The sequence below is a fragment of the Haliotis rufescens genome, unplaced genomic scaffold (assembly GCF_023055435.1).
Source record: "Haliotis rufescens isolate VD_foot unplaced genomic scaffold, xgHalRufe1.0.p SCAF_3, whole genome shotgun sequence".
NCBI classification, from domain to species: Eukaryota; Metazoa; Mollusca; class Gastropoda; order Lepetellida; family Haliotidae; genus Haliotis; species Haliotis rufescens.
This window is the reverse complement of record NW_025964001.1, coordinates 27460982-27477124: the sequence shown is the minus strand read 5'-3', so window position 1 is coordinate 27477124 and position 16143 is coordinate 27460982. Positions and strand designations below refer to the sequence as shown.

Genomic DNA, 16143 nt, shown 5'->3' with positions numbered 1-16143 from the left:
ATAGTTCACAATATCACCGTCTTTGGACCTGCGACATATATTTACATTAAAATTATGTAATGAAATTCTTAGTTTACAATAAGCTCTGATTAAACGTTTATCATTTAAACAAGTTAAATATCTTTCAGTTTGTAAGAATGATTTTACTTTGCTGTAATTGCTAAGATAAAGTGATTCAGAAATACTTTGGTCCCACTGTTGACAAAATATATCCTTCAGTCTTGCTTAAATGAATATAAAAATAACTGTGGATCTTCCACATCTTGAGAAATCCATACATATGAAAATCAGTAATGACACCAAGTGTTCGCGAAAATGGTATGCAGGACCTGCTCCACGCGAAGCACCCACCATTAACACAATTTGCATCCAAAGTAGCTGCCTGTTGCCTGACGCCACGCATCTATCAAATACGTCATGTCCGTCAAGTGTTGCGTGTAAATACCCATATGTTTAGGTTTAAGGGGAAACGTGTTTATCATCCAAAACTGGCTCCCACAGGAGATATCGCTTGGATGAGATCAAGCGATATCTACACTGTAGATATCGCTGCAATGAAATTACATCACAATGCTTTGCAGACCATTGTGACGTCACTGATTACCATGACGTCACAATCAAATGACATCACTAATGGCTCTGCTACTGAAGCTGTGAGCAGTACTTTTTACACTTAAGACACTGCTTATTACTTTCTACAACTTGAAAAAGTAGGAAGAATGATATTGGATGATAAATAAAATCTCACCCTCGTGTCTTTTGATATCATATGTATCAACACTCGTTGATAAAGTGGCAAAAATCCTCGGCAAGCCTCGGAATTTTTCCACTTTTATCAACTTGTGTTGATATATTTGATAAAAAAAAAAAGAGGGTGAGATTCTCTATGTATCACCCAAGGAGTTGGTGACCGCTGTTGGACCAGGAGGTATCCATCCCTGCCAGCTCGTCTGGAAGCAGACCTGCCTGGGTGGCTACGAGTGCCAGAGCTGCATATTCCTAGCAATGACCATGGCTGTTGTCTTGGATGTTAAACTCTTTAAACGTTGTGACTTGTGATCCCAGATACAAACGGGAGTTGTTTGTGGGGTGTAGTTTTTAGCAAACGTTTGCTATTGCAGTTGTCAGTTTCAGTTCATTTAGTATTTATGGCAGCCCTGGATATTTGAAATTACCAGTTGTTTGAGGGAAATGCGTTTAAGTTTACTAATAACAGACCTCTGTGGAGAATCTTGGTTAATATAGATCCCTAGCAACCTAGATATGCTGGTCCTAAGGGGCAACTTAATGGATCGGATGATCAGGCTCGGTGACTTGGTTGGTGACGTGGCATCGTACCTCGACGGCGTGGATCGTTGTTCATAATATCAATCACTGGATCGTCTGGTCCAGTTGCTGAATGAGGCGTTAAACTCCATGCACGCACACATAGGCACACTTCTAAGAGATGGACACTATCACATGGACTGTGCCAAAGGGATGTAAAAGTACTCTTTAACACGTCCATTTTCAAAAAGTATTTGCGTAGAAATGAAACACCACCTACATGCTGTAGCTTATCTTTCGAGTTGTATTGTAACTGGATGACACTGACTTAGACATGACAACGCATCTTGTTATCAAAACACCAGCTGGAAGATACACAACTAGGTTAAGCGACGTCTGTGGCATCGACACTCTCCCCGGCCTTGACCCACGACTGACTCGTGTTGAAACGTGCAGTGACACATACCGTACACCTGGGTACAGAGAGTGAGTAGCCAGGCCAGGGTACAGTGCAGTGTGACAGGGGACAGCAATCTAAGGACAGGGTGAGTCGTCAATATCGACACAGTACTATGTACTAATCTTCCACAACCTGAGCCCCAATGCATGTGTTAGTGTGACCCAGCGTTTGTATGGGCGGATACAGAGAGAGAGAGGGGGTGTATAAATTACCACCAAAGACAATAAATAGATCCTAATTGTGCACCCCCCCCCCCCCTTTTAAAAAAAGCTGTATCCGCCCATGGTTTGCATGTTGCACTCATCATGGAGCGGAGTTTTAAGTCTAGTGATAGTGATAATGGACGTCACTGAGAACAACAGCTTATTATGTTAGCCTGTGATGTTATCTACGTAGAGCCATCAGTGGCGCCCTGTCCTTTAGCCCCTGAATCTGGAGCGCCCATCTTCCTGAGGCAAGAGAGTTAACTGACTTTAAAAGTCCAGTTTCCACCCTTGCCGAACTAGGCTGGAATTCCTGGAATTTTGCTCGATCGTAGCGCCACCATTGGTTATTACGAGTTATATGTCCTGCTAAGCCTCTCCTATGGACCAATCAGGTTCCACCTCTCGTATCACTTGCATTTGTTTCAAACAAAAGGGCGGCGCCCAGTCAGGACGATCTGGTCGATAATTAAGATCTATGTTGTGATAAAACGGATCTTACATCGCGAAGTGCATCAAATCTCGTGAGCACCTTGATTAAAAACATGAAAAGAATTGGAAAATATCTGTTGGCAACGAGTTGGCGGTGCACGTGCTTTGCAAATCTTGCAATCGACCGAAATCTGCACGAAAGTTTACAAACCGGATTTCGATTTCTTTGCGCCATTTTGATTGGTCTATACAAAGACTCGTTAGTCCAGCCAAAATGTAACTCCATTATACCAGCCTAGTTCGGCAAGGGTGGAAACTGGACTTTTATAGTCAGTTAACTCCCTTGCCTCGGGAAGATGGGAGCGCCGGACAGGGTAACAACAAGTACCATATTTTAACGTATTTTAGTATGACGCTGTATCATTGGACCACGGTGGCGGTTTCATACTCTCTTGAAATCAAAGAAGATATGAAGCATAGCATATAAGAAACGGTTCCTTATATAGAAATTAATTTAAAACCAATTCGGTTGGCATTTGAACAAGCAATCAAATACAGCGAAACATTGTAACTCGAAGACATTTGGACAGTCGAAAATATGAATTGAAATATCCGTAATTAAAATAAGAAGAAAAGAATGGAAGTATCGATGTTTGATGGCGATAAGGATTTTGTCATGTTAATCGCCATGTCGAGTTAATGACATTCGAGTTGATGAGCTTTCAGTCTGTAGAAAACTTTCGACGACACACAAATTTTAAGTCTATTCATTTAATTATCTCCAATTAACGCGTTGTTTCACATACGGAAGGTAGAGTTGGAAAGTCAGAGTTGCGACCCTTAGGCGTAGCAGACACCTATGCTCGTGGGTTTGAATCTCAGATTCGCTTTGATTATGTTTCCATGTGTGTCAGCGCCATACCCGCTCCTTGGTTTCATCAAAGTGGTGAACGTCTAAGGTATTTGGCTTTCCCCCTTTAAGCGGACACGCCGTGACATAACTGGAATACTGTTGATAAAAACAGCGTCAAACCAAACTCACTCACTCATTTTACCACCTTCTTCAGTCAGCACTAGCGCCCACAACGAACACTGCAGTATGAGCGGAAAAGGGAGCAAGAAGCTGATCAACGCCGTGGAGCGATGCGTGGACGACATGCTGGAGGGCTACGTGGCCGTCAATCCCGGGGTGCGTCTACTACACGGTCATCGCATCGTGGTCAGGGCCGACGTCGAGGACTACGCGAAGTCCGGCAAGGTGGCTGTGTTGAGTGGGGGCGGGTCGGGGCACGAGCCAGCACAGACAGGTGAGAACAAACGGATGCAAGTATACTACTCAAAATCAGCTAAAGAACATCCATATTTGGAAGGCAGTGTGTTGCAATAACCACAAGTATATGACAGATTAACTAGTCATATGAAAAACTCGGGTGTCCCTTAACTTAGGCATAATATATTTCAGTTTCGATATGGAACCCTGGATAAGGTTAGGATGTAAATTAAGATTGCAAACTGAAAATCGGTTCTTAATCATCCCAAATAAAGACGATACAATTAAGTGGGATTTTTTTCCCTGTGTCCAGGGTATGTTGGGCGTGGCTACCTGACGGCGTGTGTGGCAGGGTCGGTGTTCGCCTCTCCCCCACCCCAGGAAATACTTCCGGCCATCAGAGCTGTGGCCAAACGGAACAAGGGTATGCGTGGTGCTCCGTCTCTAAACTTGATAACTACCTGTGTGTAGCGTTGTAGTAAGAGTTGCTACTTTTCATTAACTAAACTAAGCGGCAAAAGAAAGTATAGGTTGGCAATTTGTTATCTTCCTAAAAACAGCGATAACTAGTGGAAAGTGGGTATTGGGAATATGACTGCCCAGGAACAGGTACCAAACAACACCTCACCCGAACGCGCCACCTTTGACGGCGCTCGTGCGGTGACAAAAAATGGTGAAACAGGTTTCCCGCCTATGGCATAAACTGCACGTGCATGTTACCTGTATAAATGCGTTCGTCTGCAGGGTATAACCACACGTGATGAAAGCACACAAAAGAAATGCCACGGCTGTCACAGGAGCAGAGAGAGAGAGGGAGAGCCATCGGTATGGCCGAAATGGGGGCAACATAGGTCCAAATTGCAAGAAGGTTTGGTTGTACACCATTGACAGTAGCCAGGCTGATTCAACGGTACAGGCAGACAGGGAAGACACAGGACAGGCCTAGACCCGGACGACCCCGAGTGACAACACCACTGGAAGACGGTCAGATTCGGCTTATTCCCCTGCGAAACAGATTCGTAACGGCGACGGCGAAGGCAGCAACATCGTTGGGACATCCCATTAGCCAAAGTACAGTACTACGACGACTTCGTGCTGCTGGAATCCGAGCGTATCGTCCTTTCCGAGGAATGGTACTGACTGCTCAACATCGACGCCTGAGACTGCGATGGGCGAGGCGAGGCGAGGCGAGGTTCGACGCTGGCAAGTGAGAAATTGGCGTCGAGTGCTGTTTACTGAAAAAAGTCGGTTTAACTTGTTTCGAAATGACGGCAGAGAACGAGTTTATCGACGCAGAGGGGAACGTTTGGCTCAGGCGTGTATTCGAGAGGTCCATCCATTCGGCGGGGGAGGTGTCATGATGTGGGGCGGTATTTGTGGAGATGAGAAGACTGATTTGGTGATTATACAGGGAAACCTGAACGCTGTGCAGTACAGAGACCAAGTGTTGCAGCCAGTTGTGCTTCCGTTCTTACAAAACCAACAGCAGGGGATATAGTTTCAACACGACAATGCCAGGCCCCATACTGCAAGACTGACTCGGAACTTTCTAAACCAGCAGAATGTTGACGTTTTGCCCTGGCCTGCCCACTCACCCGATATGAATCCTATTGAACATCTGTGGGACCATCTTGACAGACAGATTAGAGCACGCCATCAGCCTCCCGTCAACAGACAAGAATTGCAGCAGGCCCCGAGAGACGAGTAGCAACAGATTCCAGTCCACGTCTTCAGAAGACTGACGTCATCGATGAGGCGGTGTATCACAGCATGCATTGAGGCAGCTGGAGGTCATACACGCTATTGAAGGCAACTGTGTCGACAATGAACTTGTAGTGTGTCTGACACTTTTTAGTTGACATTTCAGACAACTTTTGAAAATGAAATTTCTTACCCCACCATTGTTTACCTTGAGCTTACATTACCTGTGATTGCACAATTTCACTCAAACTGTAGTTGATCAATCATTTGTTACCCCTCCCTAGATTATATTATAATTCACAACAAAACCTCTTCTTGTTATTTTTTTTATCGATCATGGAACTCGACCTATACTTTCTTTTGCCGCCCAGTTTATGAAAATTAGAATGTGTACTTAGACATTCTCTCCATCCTATCCTTTGTTCTCCATCTGAAACAACGAAGTTGATGTCGCAATGATGTGGAGTTCTCGTTAACGTCGTGCTTGGAGATAGGGATAGAACATCTTTCTCACAGTGATAGTCATAACGGTCCCCAGCAACACATGCCAGTTGACTAGAAGAAGCATTATTACAATTTGACCTGGGCCCCGTTCCACAAAGCAGTCTTAGCACCAAGGCGATCGTAACTCCCATACTTTAACATAGACTTAGACAGTCGTAGTGCTACGCTCGGTTTGTGGAACAGGGTCCTGGCTGATTTGTGTCATCATGCACCGACGGCGTGGATCTATGCTCATGCCATCAACCACTAGTTTACCTCAGTTATATGTAAAACATCGTGATCTGAGTAGGAAAATCAGATGTCAATAATTCTTAATTTCCTGTGCTATTCTCCGTTTTTTTGTCACTGCGTCTGTGCACAGGCGGATGTCTGTTGTCCGTATCCAATTACACGGGGGACCGGCTCAACTTCGGCTTGGCCTATGAGAAGGCTCGGCAAGAGGGTATCAAGATCGCTATGATTGTTGTGGGCGAGGACTGCGCCGTGACGACGAACGACCGCACCGCGGGCAGAAGGGGACTGGTCGGATATATCGTTACAAATAAAGTACATACAAGTCTTTTATCTTGTCTCAGCAACCTGACCACAGACGTCAGTCTTCCGGCTAACCATACTCGTACAATACTCATTCACATGAAAACAATGAAATCGAAATAAATTTCGTTTCTGAAGTTAACGCGTTCTGGAATATGAAATAAATAACTGTGGCAATACGTGTCATGTGTTAGTGGCTTGTGGAAACCCGTGTTGAAGCCCCTTGTCTTGATTTGTCTAAGCAGTTGTAACTCTATGGCCCAAGCATTATCCTTATCAGTAGCGTGGTATCCATGTACTCCAAATGGTCCACATTGTATATAATATGTTCATTGTTTGTTAGATTGCTGGAGCTTTAGCAGAGATGGGTCGGAGTCTGGAGGACATCGTTGAGATTACCACTGCTGCCATCAAGCAGATGGGTAGGTGGAGTGAGGTGACACATGTGTGGGGGCCATTTGTAAACACGTTTTCATGGCCACATTATAAGTTGTAGCAGGATCACGAAGGGTGCATGGGGTTTTGTGCGTCCCTCGTTAGGTTTCATATCACGAGTCCAATCACGAGTTATCTTACGGGCATGTTTAATGTGACATTGTAAAAGAATAAACACTTATTCAAAATTGATAGAAAACAGCTTTTCGATTGCGCTGAGGTTAACTTGTGCTATGTCACGTGACTTCCATTGACTCGCAAAAAGCGTGCGGCCTTTTGCTTTGAAGTGGGGTATAAGGGATTTATTCTGCCTATCAGAAATCCACGTGCAGCCTGTATTGCTAGTGGCGGTGTATAAGAGATTTATTCCCCAGCTGACAAATTTATTCCCCTCCAAGGCGGGTTACACAGTGTTTTATCAAGATATTGTGGACAAATCAGATATCATTTTCACACAGAGGTGTGATAAATACCCATATTCGCCAGGGCGAATTGAGAATGACTTGCAGTACTCATATTTGTATCGCGCTGTCACAAGTATTACAGAAACAGTCCAACCAAATAGAAGGACAAATTCAAGAAACTCAAGAATCATTATGTTGCGATGATGACACCATGTGGTCACGAAACACGTACCGCCATGGCTATACCATAACAGTGTATCTTTTCTCTATGGCCAAATCATTGATCTAGACGACACCCAAATTGATTAGTCAGGCCACCTTACCACCATAGATGCATGTGTTCATGCATAGACGGATCCAGGGAGTAGGGAGTAAAATTGACTGAGGATTTTCATATTTTGGACCCCTACCTTTAGAAAATGCTTGATTCGCCCTAGTTAAGAAGCAGTTGTTAAACCTTACTGACTCAGTGACTCTCTTACCCAGGGACTATCGGCTTGAGCTGGAGTGCGTGTTCTGCACCGGGGTCTGGCCCCACGTTCAGCCTCGGAGAGGATGAGATGGAGCTGGGGCTCGGGGTGCACGGGGAGGCGGGCGTGAAGCGCATGAAGGTGAAGAATAGGGCACAGCTTATGGAGGGATGCCATGTCAGACTACAGCTGGTCTCCAAGGCGATCTAATAGTTAGTAAGATTGAGGGATAGACGTAACGCTAAGATCGCATCGCGAGACCGGGCCCTGGTTGACAGAGTATGCCACAATCCATCGCAAACTAGATGAGCGATTTTGATTGGACTATGCATAGACTCGTTAGTTCAGCCAAAATGAAACTCCGGAATTCCAGCTTAGTTCGGCAAGGGTGTAAACTGGACTGTTTTAGTCAGTTAACGCCCTTGCCTCGGGAAGATACGATTTCGGTCGACTGCAGGGTTTGGAAAACGTGTACCGTCAACTGGGCGTCGAAATATATTTTGAAGCAAATGCAAGTGATATGAGAGATAGCATCTGATTGGTCATGAGGGGTGAAATTGAAGGGACATAACTCGTAATAGCCACTGGTGGCGCTACAATCGAGCACAGACCCGGATGTCTGGTTCGTTAGGCGATTTTGATTTGACCCTGCATAGACTCGTTAGTCAAGCCAAAATGTAACTCCGAAATTCCAGCTTAGTTCGGCAAGGGTGTCAACTGGACTGTTATAGTCAGTTAACTCACTTGCCTCGGGGAGATACGTGGCATTGGGCATGGAAAGAAAACTGAGCTATCACAACCCTTTACCCTCCGTGGAAATTTAGGGGAAAACATAACCCCCGCCTGTCCTGAGAGCCAATTATAACGTTACTTTGTACATGTGTGGCTGCTAGTGTACAGTCGAATCCTAAGGGCGGTGGTCTCTGTTATCATCCACTAGTGTGCCTTACCACGGTTGGCTGTTGTATGGAATCCTAGAAGGGACATGGTCACATTGTCGCCCTTACAAAAACAAGACAAAAAGTGTCAAAATTTACCAAAGCGCCACAAAGCGACAACGTGACATTTTGGCCATTTGTTGCATTGTTGCGCTTAGATTCACTTACAACACATGCGCTCTATTAATACATAAGGCGACAACGCGACAGTGCGACAATGCGACATTATCAATATGCCGCTTGGTCGCGCATCTTAACGCCTTTTTGACACATTTTTGATGGGGCGACAATCCGACATATTTTGACGTTGACACTTGACCTATATTTTGACACTTTTTGCTTGTTTTTGTTAGGGCTAGAATGCGCCAACGCGACAATGTCCCTCCTAGGATTCCATACTGTTGTCATCCTGTAATATAGCCGAATATGGAGTAAAACACCATTCACTCACCCTCTCACTGCCACTAAATGAGGTTCCTGTTGATAGATGACGAGTGCCAAGGAAGCAGTGAAGATCATGATAGACCACATCATCAACCCAGATAACCCCACACACCTCAAGGTTACCGAAGGTGAGAGTCACTACGATGTATTTTCCAGCCGTAACGTGATGATATTGCAACTCCCAAATTATCGCAATTAAATTATAAACAATATTATAAAACTGACAAACGTGGTTACGCACATTGGGTCTCTGAAATGCGGCCTCTAACATTGAACTGTCTTTGCAGACCAATAGGAGTCCTCTATAAAAATGGCGGCCATTGTCTTCAGTATCCAGTGTCCAAATAATTTAACAATTCCTAATCCTCCATACAGGTGATCGTGTTGCTGTCTTCGTCAACAACCTCGGTGCCACCACCGACATGGAGATGAACATCGTCGTGAGAGAAGCCATTCTGTACCTTGGTGAGATTCCTTATCTATACTACTCAACAGAAGTTAAGGACCGGCCGATACTTTCATATCACTATGGTTGAGCTGCCATGCCAGATTAACGATAGTAATATGAAATAATCAGGTTGTCCTTAACTTCTTTCAGGTAGTAAATGAAAAGGGTGAAGTCGGGTGTTGATTGCAGTTTGACCTATATAAGCGTGCCGCAGATGAAAACATCCACTCTCGGCTTTGCATTTTGTCTTACAGCATATATGATGAACCCGTGAAAACCCGGCTTAGAATAGGTCTTTAGTAAACCATGCATCTTGTAAGAGGCGACCAACGGGATCGGGTGGTCAAGCTTTCCGACTTGGTTGATGCATGTCATCGTATCCCAACTGCGTGGATTGATGCTCGTGATATCAATCACTGGATTGTCTGGTCCAGACTCGAGTATTTACAGATCGCTGTCATAGAGCTGGAATATTGCTGTGTGCGCCGTAAAACAACAAACAAGTATATATGATGACAACTGTGAATAAATAAGTAATGACGAGGTGCACCTACCTGATAGTAGACCCATGAAGTTCAGGGGTAGATGATATAATATATGTCATCAGCAACCCATGCTTGCCGGAAAAGGCGATTATGCTTGTCGTAAGAGGCGACTAACGGGATCGGGTGGTCCGACTCGCTGACTTGGTTGATGCATGTCATCGTATCCCAATTGCGTGGATCGATGCTCATGATGTCAATCACTGGATTGTCTGGTCCAAAGTATTTACAGACCTCCGTCATATAGGTGCAATATTGCTGAGTGCAGAATTAAAGAGCAAAGAAACAAACCTGATAGTAATAGGACATATTACAGAACACATTGGTGCATTGGTTGAGCGATGTTACTGTCACAACTTCTTGACGTCCATGGAGATGGCGGGAGTCTCCATCATGCTGCTGCTGCTGAATGACACTCTCACTCAGTGTCTGGGTAAGCTTGGTGGCATGACGCCTGCATGATGAAACCAATGTGCACGCTTAATTCCTGGCCTCCAATATTACCGTACATCCACCTTTCGAAGTGAGTTGAGACTGACGCCCGCTTTAGCAATATCCCACCAACGTCACGGCGGTATCCTTCTCAGACATAGCTGATATATTTCTGACTGTGGCATTTACCAATATGCACTCAGTCATCAAGCGCCAGTTCCAAATAACCCTCCCATGACGGGAAGTAAGTTACCTCGGGTTTGTTTCAAGGGCTTTCGTGTGACCAGGGCCCACTTGTACAAAGCGATCTTAGCGCTAAGACGATCCTAACTCCCATACTTTAACATAAGCTTACGATAGTCTTAGCGCTAAGTTGCTTTGTGCAAGCGGGCCCAGAGCTTCATGTCCAACAAAGAATGACCAAAAGACCTGGGTCCACTTGCACAAAGCGATCTTAGCGCTAAGATAATCATAACTCCCATACTTTGACATAGGCTTACGATAGTCTTAGCGCTAAGATTGCTTTTTGCAAGTGGGTCCTGTACCTAAAGCTTATGTTACCTGGCACGATTTATGATAAATATGTATATGCATGCAAGAAGCTACCTCCCAAATCTGGCTTTGTAGAGAGTCTGTGCCTGCATGTGGATCGCGCCTACAAGAGCCCCTTTAAAACCTCCCTGGAGATGGCTGGGATCTCACTGACCCTGCTTCGCCTGGATACCACACTAACACAGGCTCTCGGTAAACCGACATCCTTCATTATCCAGTGTATTATATATATCCAGGCCTACAGAAAAACAACCAACAGAGAGCTACCATCTGCGTGATTCAGTGTGTTGGTTCCAGTGAAACCGTACCGGGTTTTCCCCATCACGCTGAAAATAGCCGTCCAATCAAATTGCTCTAAAGCGAGAGAAAGGATGAACTGGGTTTGAGATTTTGAAATGTGACGTCATTTCCTAAACGAAACTTTGGTGGTGAATAGGCACAGGGCGCTTATCAGAATAGAATAAAAATTTGATACACTGGATAATCGAGGATGATAATGTGATTACTGGGTGTCGTTGTACAAAGCGATCTTAGCGCTAAGGCGATCCTAACTCCCATACCTTGACATAAGCTTCAAAAGCCGTCGTAGCGCTAAGGTTGTTTTGTACAGCGGCACCAGGTCTCTAACGTCGGTACAGTGTAACCTCGTTAGTCTGGAAACCCACCTTCTGGACGATGACATTTTGGACGTCTATATGTGATTTGTTTAAAGTACAACGTGCCCATGAATCGATAATACGACATTTGTTATTCCAAACGAATTCAAAGGCAATGGTTCCGTCCAGATTAATTAGGTTTCACTGTATGCAGCTGGGTTGTCACGGTACACCTTGTTGCGATACGTCAACCATGTTCAGCGTGATGATGACATTGATATTCAATGCACAATATTCACGTAAATTTACATTATAAATTTATTTTAAAAAACGGCAAAAAATAATATAGTTTGTAATCTTGAATCGTTTTTTTACGTAAGAAGTACATTTAAAATAATTTTCAGACCATATATTCATGACCTGCTTAATCATAAAGAAATCGCTTGTACATTGATGTTTCATTGTATCTCCCACCTTAATACTTGGGTGAACAGTGTTTGTATACTGGCATGTCAGCTGTTATGTTTCTTTACACTATGAATTTGTGGACGCAGGATATATATCATGGTAAAAGTAACAGGAATGTTCACTATATATTCACTATATACTAGTATTCAAATATGTACCATTGTAGTTTGAGAGCGAAGGGGAGTATCTGGTTCTGGTCAGTCATAGCATCCATTTCAGTGGCCGTTAACGGCAAATTTAATTTTGTTCTTTAATCTAGAATAGACATCAATTTGTTTTTATATTGTACATAATAATTATTCAAAGTCTCTTCGTTAAGTGTGAGCAATTAACGCGTTGTTTATTCTTGCTAAGTAATGAAAGAAATTCATGTATCCGATTGGAGAAGTCATCACATTTGTCTCGTGCAGATGCTCCAACAGACTCCCCACATTGGCCACGCCCACTTCTTCCATGTGGGGTGTCCGACAGAAAGACTCCGCCTCGTCTGGTGTTGGACTATGTTGAGGTCACGCCCACTACTACTTTGGTGGGCGGGGCTGTAGTAGAGCCAGGTACGTGATAGGATGGTTATCGAAGTCATATAAATATTGGTATTGAATCTTTTATGATAAATAAATGTAACATTGAAATAAGTGAGAAATCAGGTCCAACTAGTGGCAAGATCGAAACCAATAGATTTCATTTATTGTTCCTAAAAAAAACGCCGACTCGTGAAGATCCGGGTTAGAATAGGTCTTCAGCAACCCATGCTTGCTGTAAAAGGCGATTATGCTTGTCGTAAGAGACCACTATTGGGATCGGTTGGTCAGGCTCGCTGACTTAGTTCATGCATGTCATCGTATCCAAACTGCGTGGACCGATGCTCATGATGGAAATCACTGGATTGTCTGGTCCATATTTACAGACCGCCGTCATATATCTATAATATTGCTGAGTGCGGCGTTAAACAACAACCAAGAGAACAAACAAAAACCGTCATTCTGTAGTATATGCCTGGGTCCTAGCACTGTGACTAGTAAAAACCCGTTACATATTCCAATCAAAGGCAGCATCTCGTCACTCTATTTCCCACACCTTGACAAATTTTTATCGTCACCGGTCTGAATACCATATTCCTTAGCATGTGTTCGTATTTACGTGAGTTTGACAGTTGTCACTTCTACCCATGTCAGATTACGCAGACAAACTGTTCGACATTGTCGCGCACGTGTCCGAGAAACTTATTCAGAACGAGGCTCGATTGAACCAATTGGACACCGAGGGCGGAGATGGGGACACGGGAAGTACGTTAGCACGAGGAGCGCGAGGTGAGTGCCTGGCAACAAAACAAGAGTGATTAAAAAAGAAAACGAAAGAACGTCTCTATTAGATTGGTGCGTTGAATGAATGCCAAGTAGGAGAAAGCGTTGTGGTTTGAGAAATGGTAAGTAATGTTCTTACCAGCTGCTGTTACAGTAGCGAGGGTGCCAACCCCTTCCTCCTCTGAATCCCGAATACCATCTACATTTTCACTCTGAATGTCATTGCTCACCGTTAAATCCCAAATACTACTCAACACAAATGTCAAACGCATTGAGAAAAGGTGCGATTTGAAATTAAATTACTGAAAAAGTATCGAAAAAATAATATATTATGAGGGATAATTTTAAGTACACCATTAATTTATATATAATGCGTGCCAAATACGATTTTATTTTCGTCCCACGTACCATACTAGTGAGTCCCGAATGCCGTCTGAATCCCGCGTACCAAAATGGGGTTGGCAGCCTCAGTAGCCCTGAAATACCTATCTCTTCAAGGTGGACTTGGCTCGGGCAATTTTAGCATTCCCAACAAATTTGATTCAGATCATTCAAACACTACTTTATGTGTATGGTACACTCCTCCCCTCCCCTCCCCTCCCCTCCCCTCCCCACCCGTGGAGATTCTGGGTCAGAATGGGTCCCCAGCACATTACGTTGGTCGTATCAGTGGCTGTAGAATGGATCGGGTAGAGAATAGGTCTTCAGCATTCCATGCTTGCCACAAGAGGCGACTAGTGGAATCGGGTGGTCAGGTTCGCTGACTTGGTTGATGCATGTAATCGTATCCTAATTGCGTAGATCGATGCTCATGATATCAAACACTGGATTATCTGGTCCAGACTCGGTTATTTACAGACCTCCGTCATATACAAACAAACAAAATAAACAAATTGTAATGATCTGATGTCTCCCTTCAGCCATTTTAAAGCAGCTTGGTAACAAAGATAACCCTGGATTGCCTGTTGATAAACCATGGTCCCTGGCACAAGCCCTAGCGTCCACGGCTGAGAACCAAATGGGCGGCGCGTCCGGCGGAGTGAGTAGTTTAGATTTAATAATGATAAATGCACAATTCCATTCTAATTCTAAATAAAAGCGCCCAAACAAAGTCCATTGTACGATTCCGACTATATGATAAGCACATGTTTATGAATCACTATCAAAACGTGATGACACCAGGTGTTCGCGAAAAGGTGAGCGTATCCTGCTCCACCTGTGGCATCCGTCACAAACACATGCAGAGGCAAGTGTCCACCTAAAAAACCCACAGGAACACGTCAAAATAGGGAATAGCATCATGCATAATGTTGGTCATTCTGTTGTAATGGGCCGGGGACGTGTAGATCCCCATTACCCTATGTCTGTCACAAGAGTCGGCTAAATCGGGTGGTTAGAATGTGTTGTTAATTGTGTTATCGTGCTCCGACGCGGGTAGTTGCTCATGCTATCAACCGCAGTTCAACCAAAACTCAATTATTTGCAGGTTGCTGTGATATAGCATACATATTTCTGAAGCAAAAGGACCTGCAATGTCATCAGAGTACCCAATATTGCAAGACGTGATTACAAACACGAGGGACTTCTTTATGGCTGATTCTTCATATATACGGAGTTGACAGAATCTAATTAACGGGTTCTTTTTAGGTTTTTTTTCTGGAATATATTAATATTGTTCATGCGGCAACGTACTGCAATTGCCGCACATTGTTGTCAACGAAGGAAAAAGACCTTGCAGAATAATACATTACAGACTAGATTGAAGTACTAGATTGAAGCCGTGTCGATGATATGAGGAGCTTGGGTGGCCCGGTTGTCTAAGGCTGTCTTAGACGTGCCATAATGTTATGAGCGTGGGTTCGAATCCCAGAATCGCCCTGGTCATGGTTTTGAGCATGAGAACCAAAGTTGTCAACTTCTAAGACCTGCATCACGTCATTCTCTCCTCCAACTTTACTCAGACACGCCGTGATATAGCCGGAAGTATGTTTAAAGCGGCGTTAAACTCATTAACATTGTAACGCGGGGCGGTGGGGTAGCCTTATGGTTAAAGCGATGGCTTGTCACGCCGAAAACCCCGGTTCGATTACCAACATGGGTACAAAATGTGAAGCCCATTTTCCGGTGTCCCCTGCCGTGAAATTGCTGGAATATTGCAAACAGCGGCGTAAAACCATACTCACTCACACTGTAACGCTCTTCACTACAGCTCCACAGTCTACTGCTGACCTCAGCCTCCAGCAGTCTGAAGAACGCCGTGACGGCAACAGCTTGGTGTGACGCACTCACTCACGGCATAGACACTATCAGAAGGTGAGGCCATGACATTCCCTTACAAATTCTGTATTTCTTTTATTTTGTTGTCACCATTTTATTGCCTAATACACAAATGATTCTCTAAATCTTTATTTTGCTTTATATATTTATATGCTATATGATCCTTCAACATTTAGCACTTTCTTGTTACACAATAAATAAAGGTTGACATCCGCATGGGGTGACTAGTGTCTGATTTAATATATTTCAATAGATGAAAGCACTACGTATACCCAATACAATGACAAGAGGTGATCCACTGCTGCAAAAGTATTGTGGGGATCTGTTGAGTTGCTGTATCATTTCTTAAGATCGTGTTAAGTGTTTGTTTGTTTGCTTGTTGTTTAACGACGCAATCAGCAATATTACAGCTACAAGACGGCGGTCTGTAAATATTCGAGTTTGAACCAGCCAACCAGTGATT

The 16143-nt window shown here is 44.0% G+C and overlaps 1 protein-coding gene across 2 annotated transcripts in view; it reads left to right on the top strand.

The window, feature by feature from the left end:
* Positions 1 to 1637: 1637 nt before the first annotated feature.
* The window catches only part of LOC124145076 (triokinase/FMN cyclase-like), a 20257-nt gene continuing 5751 nt past the window's right edge, over positions 1638 to 16143 (top strand). Inside the window, exons 1-13 of one of the 2 annotated variants that reach the window (XM_046514761.2) lie at positions 1638 to 1811; positions 3429 to 3668; positions 3945 to 4055; positions 6198 to 6382; positions 6714 to 6792; positions 7696 to 7820; positions 9105 to 9189; positions 9437 to 9526; positions 11111 to 11227; positions 12510 to 12653; positions 13275 to 13409; positions 14324 to 14442; positions 15613 to 15716. In XM_046514761.2, coding sequence (XP_046370717.2) covers positions 3461 to 3668; positions 3945 to 4055; positions 6198 to 6382; positions 6714 to 6792; positions 7696 to 7820; positions 9105 to 9189; positions 9437 to 9526; positions 11111 to 11227; positions 12510 to 12653; positions 13275 to 13409; positions 14324 to 14442; positions 15613 to 15716 — 1502 coding nt within the window. In that variant the 5' untranslated portion in view covers positions 1638 to 1811; positions 3429 to 3460. Of the gene's footprint in view, positions 1812 to 3428; positions 3669 to 3944; positions 4056 to 6197; positions 6383 to 6713; positions 6793 to 7695; positions 7821 to 9104; positions 9190 to 9436; positions 9527 to 10367; positions 10485 to 11110; positions 11228 to 12509; positions 12654 to 13274; positions 13410 to 14323; positions 14443 to 15612; positions 15717 to 16143 lie in introns of both variants that reach the window. The other variant, XM_046514752.2, reaches the window with a different exon arrangement.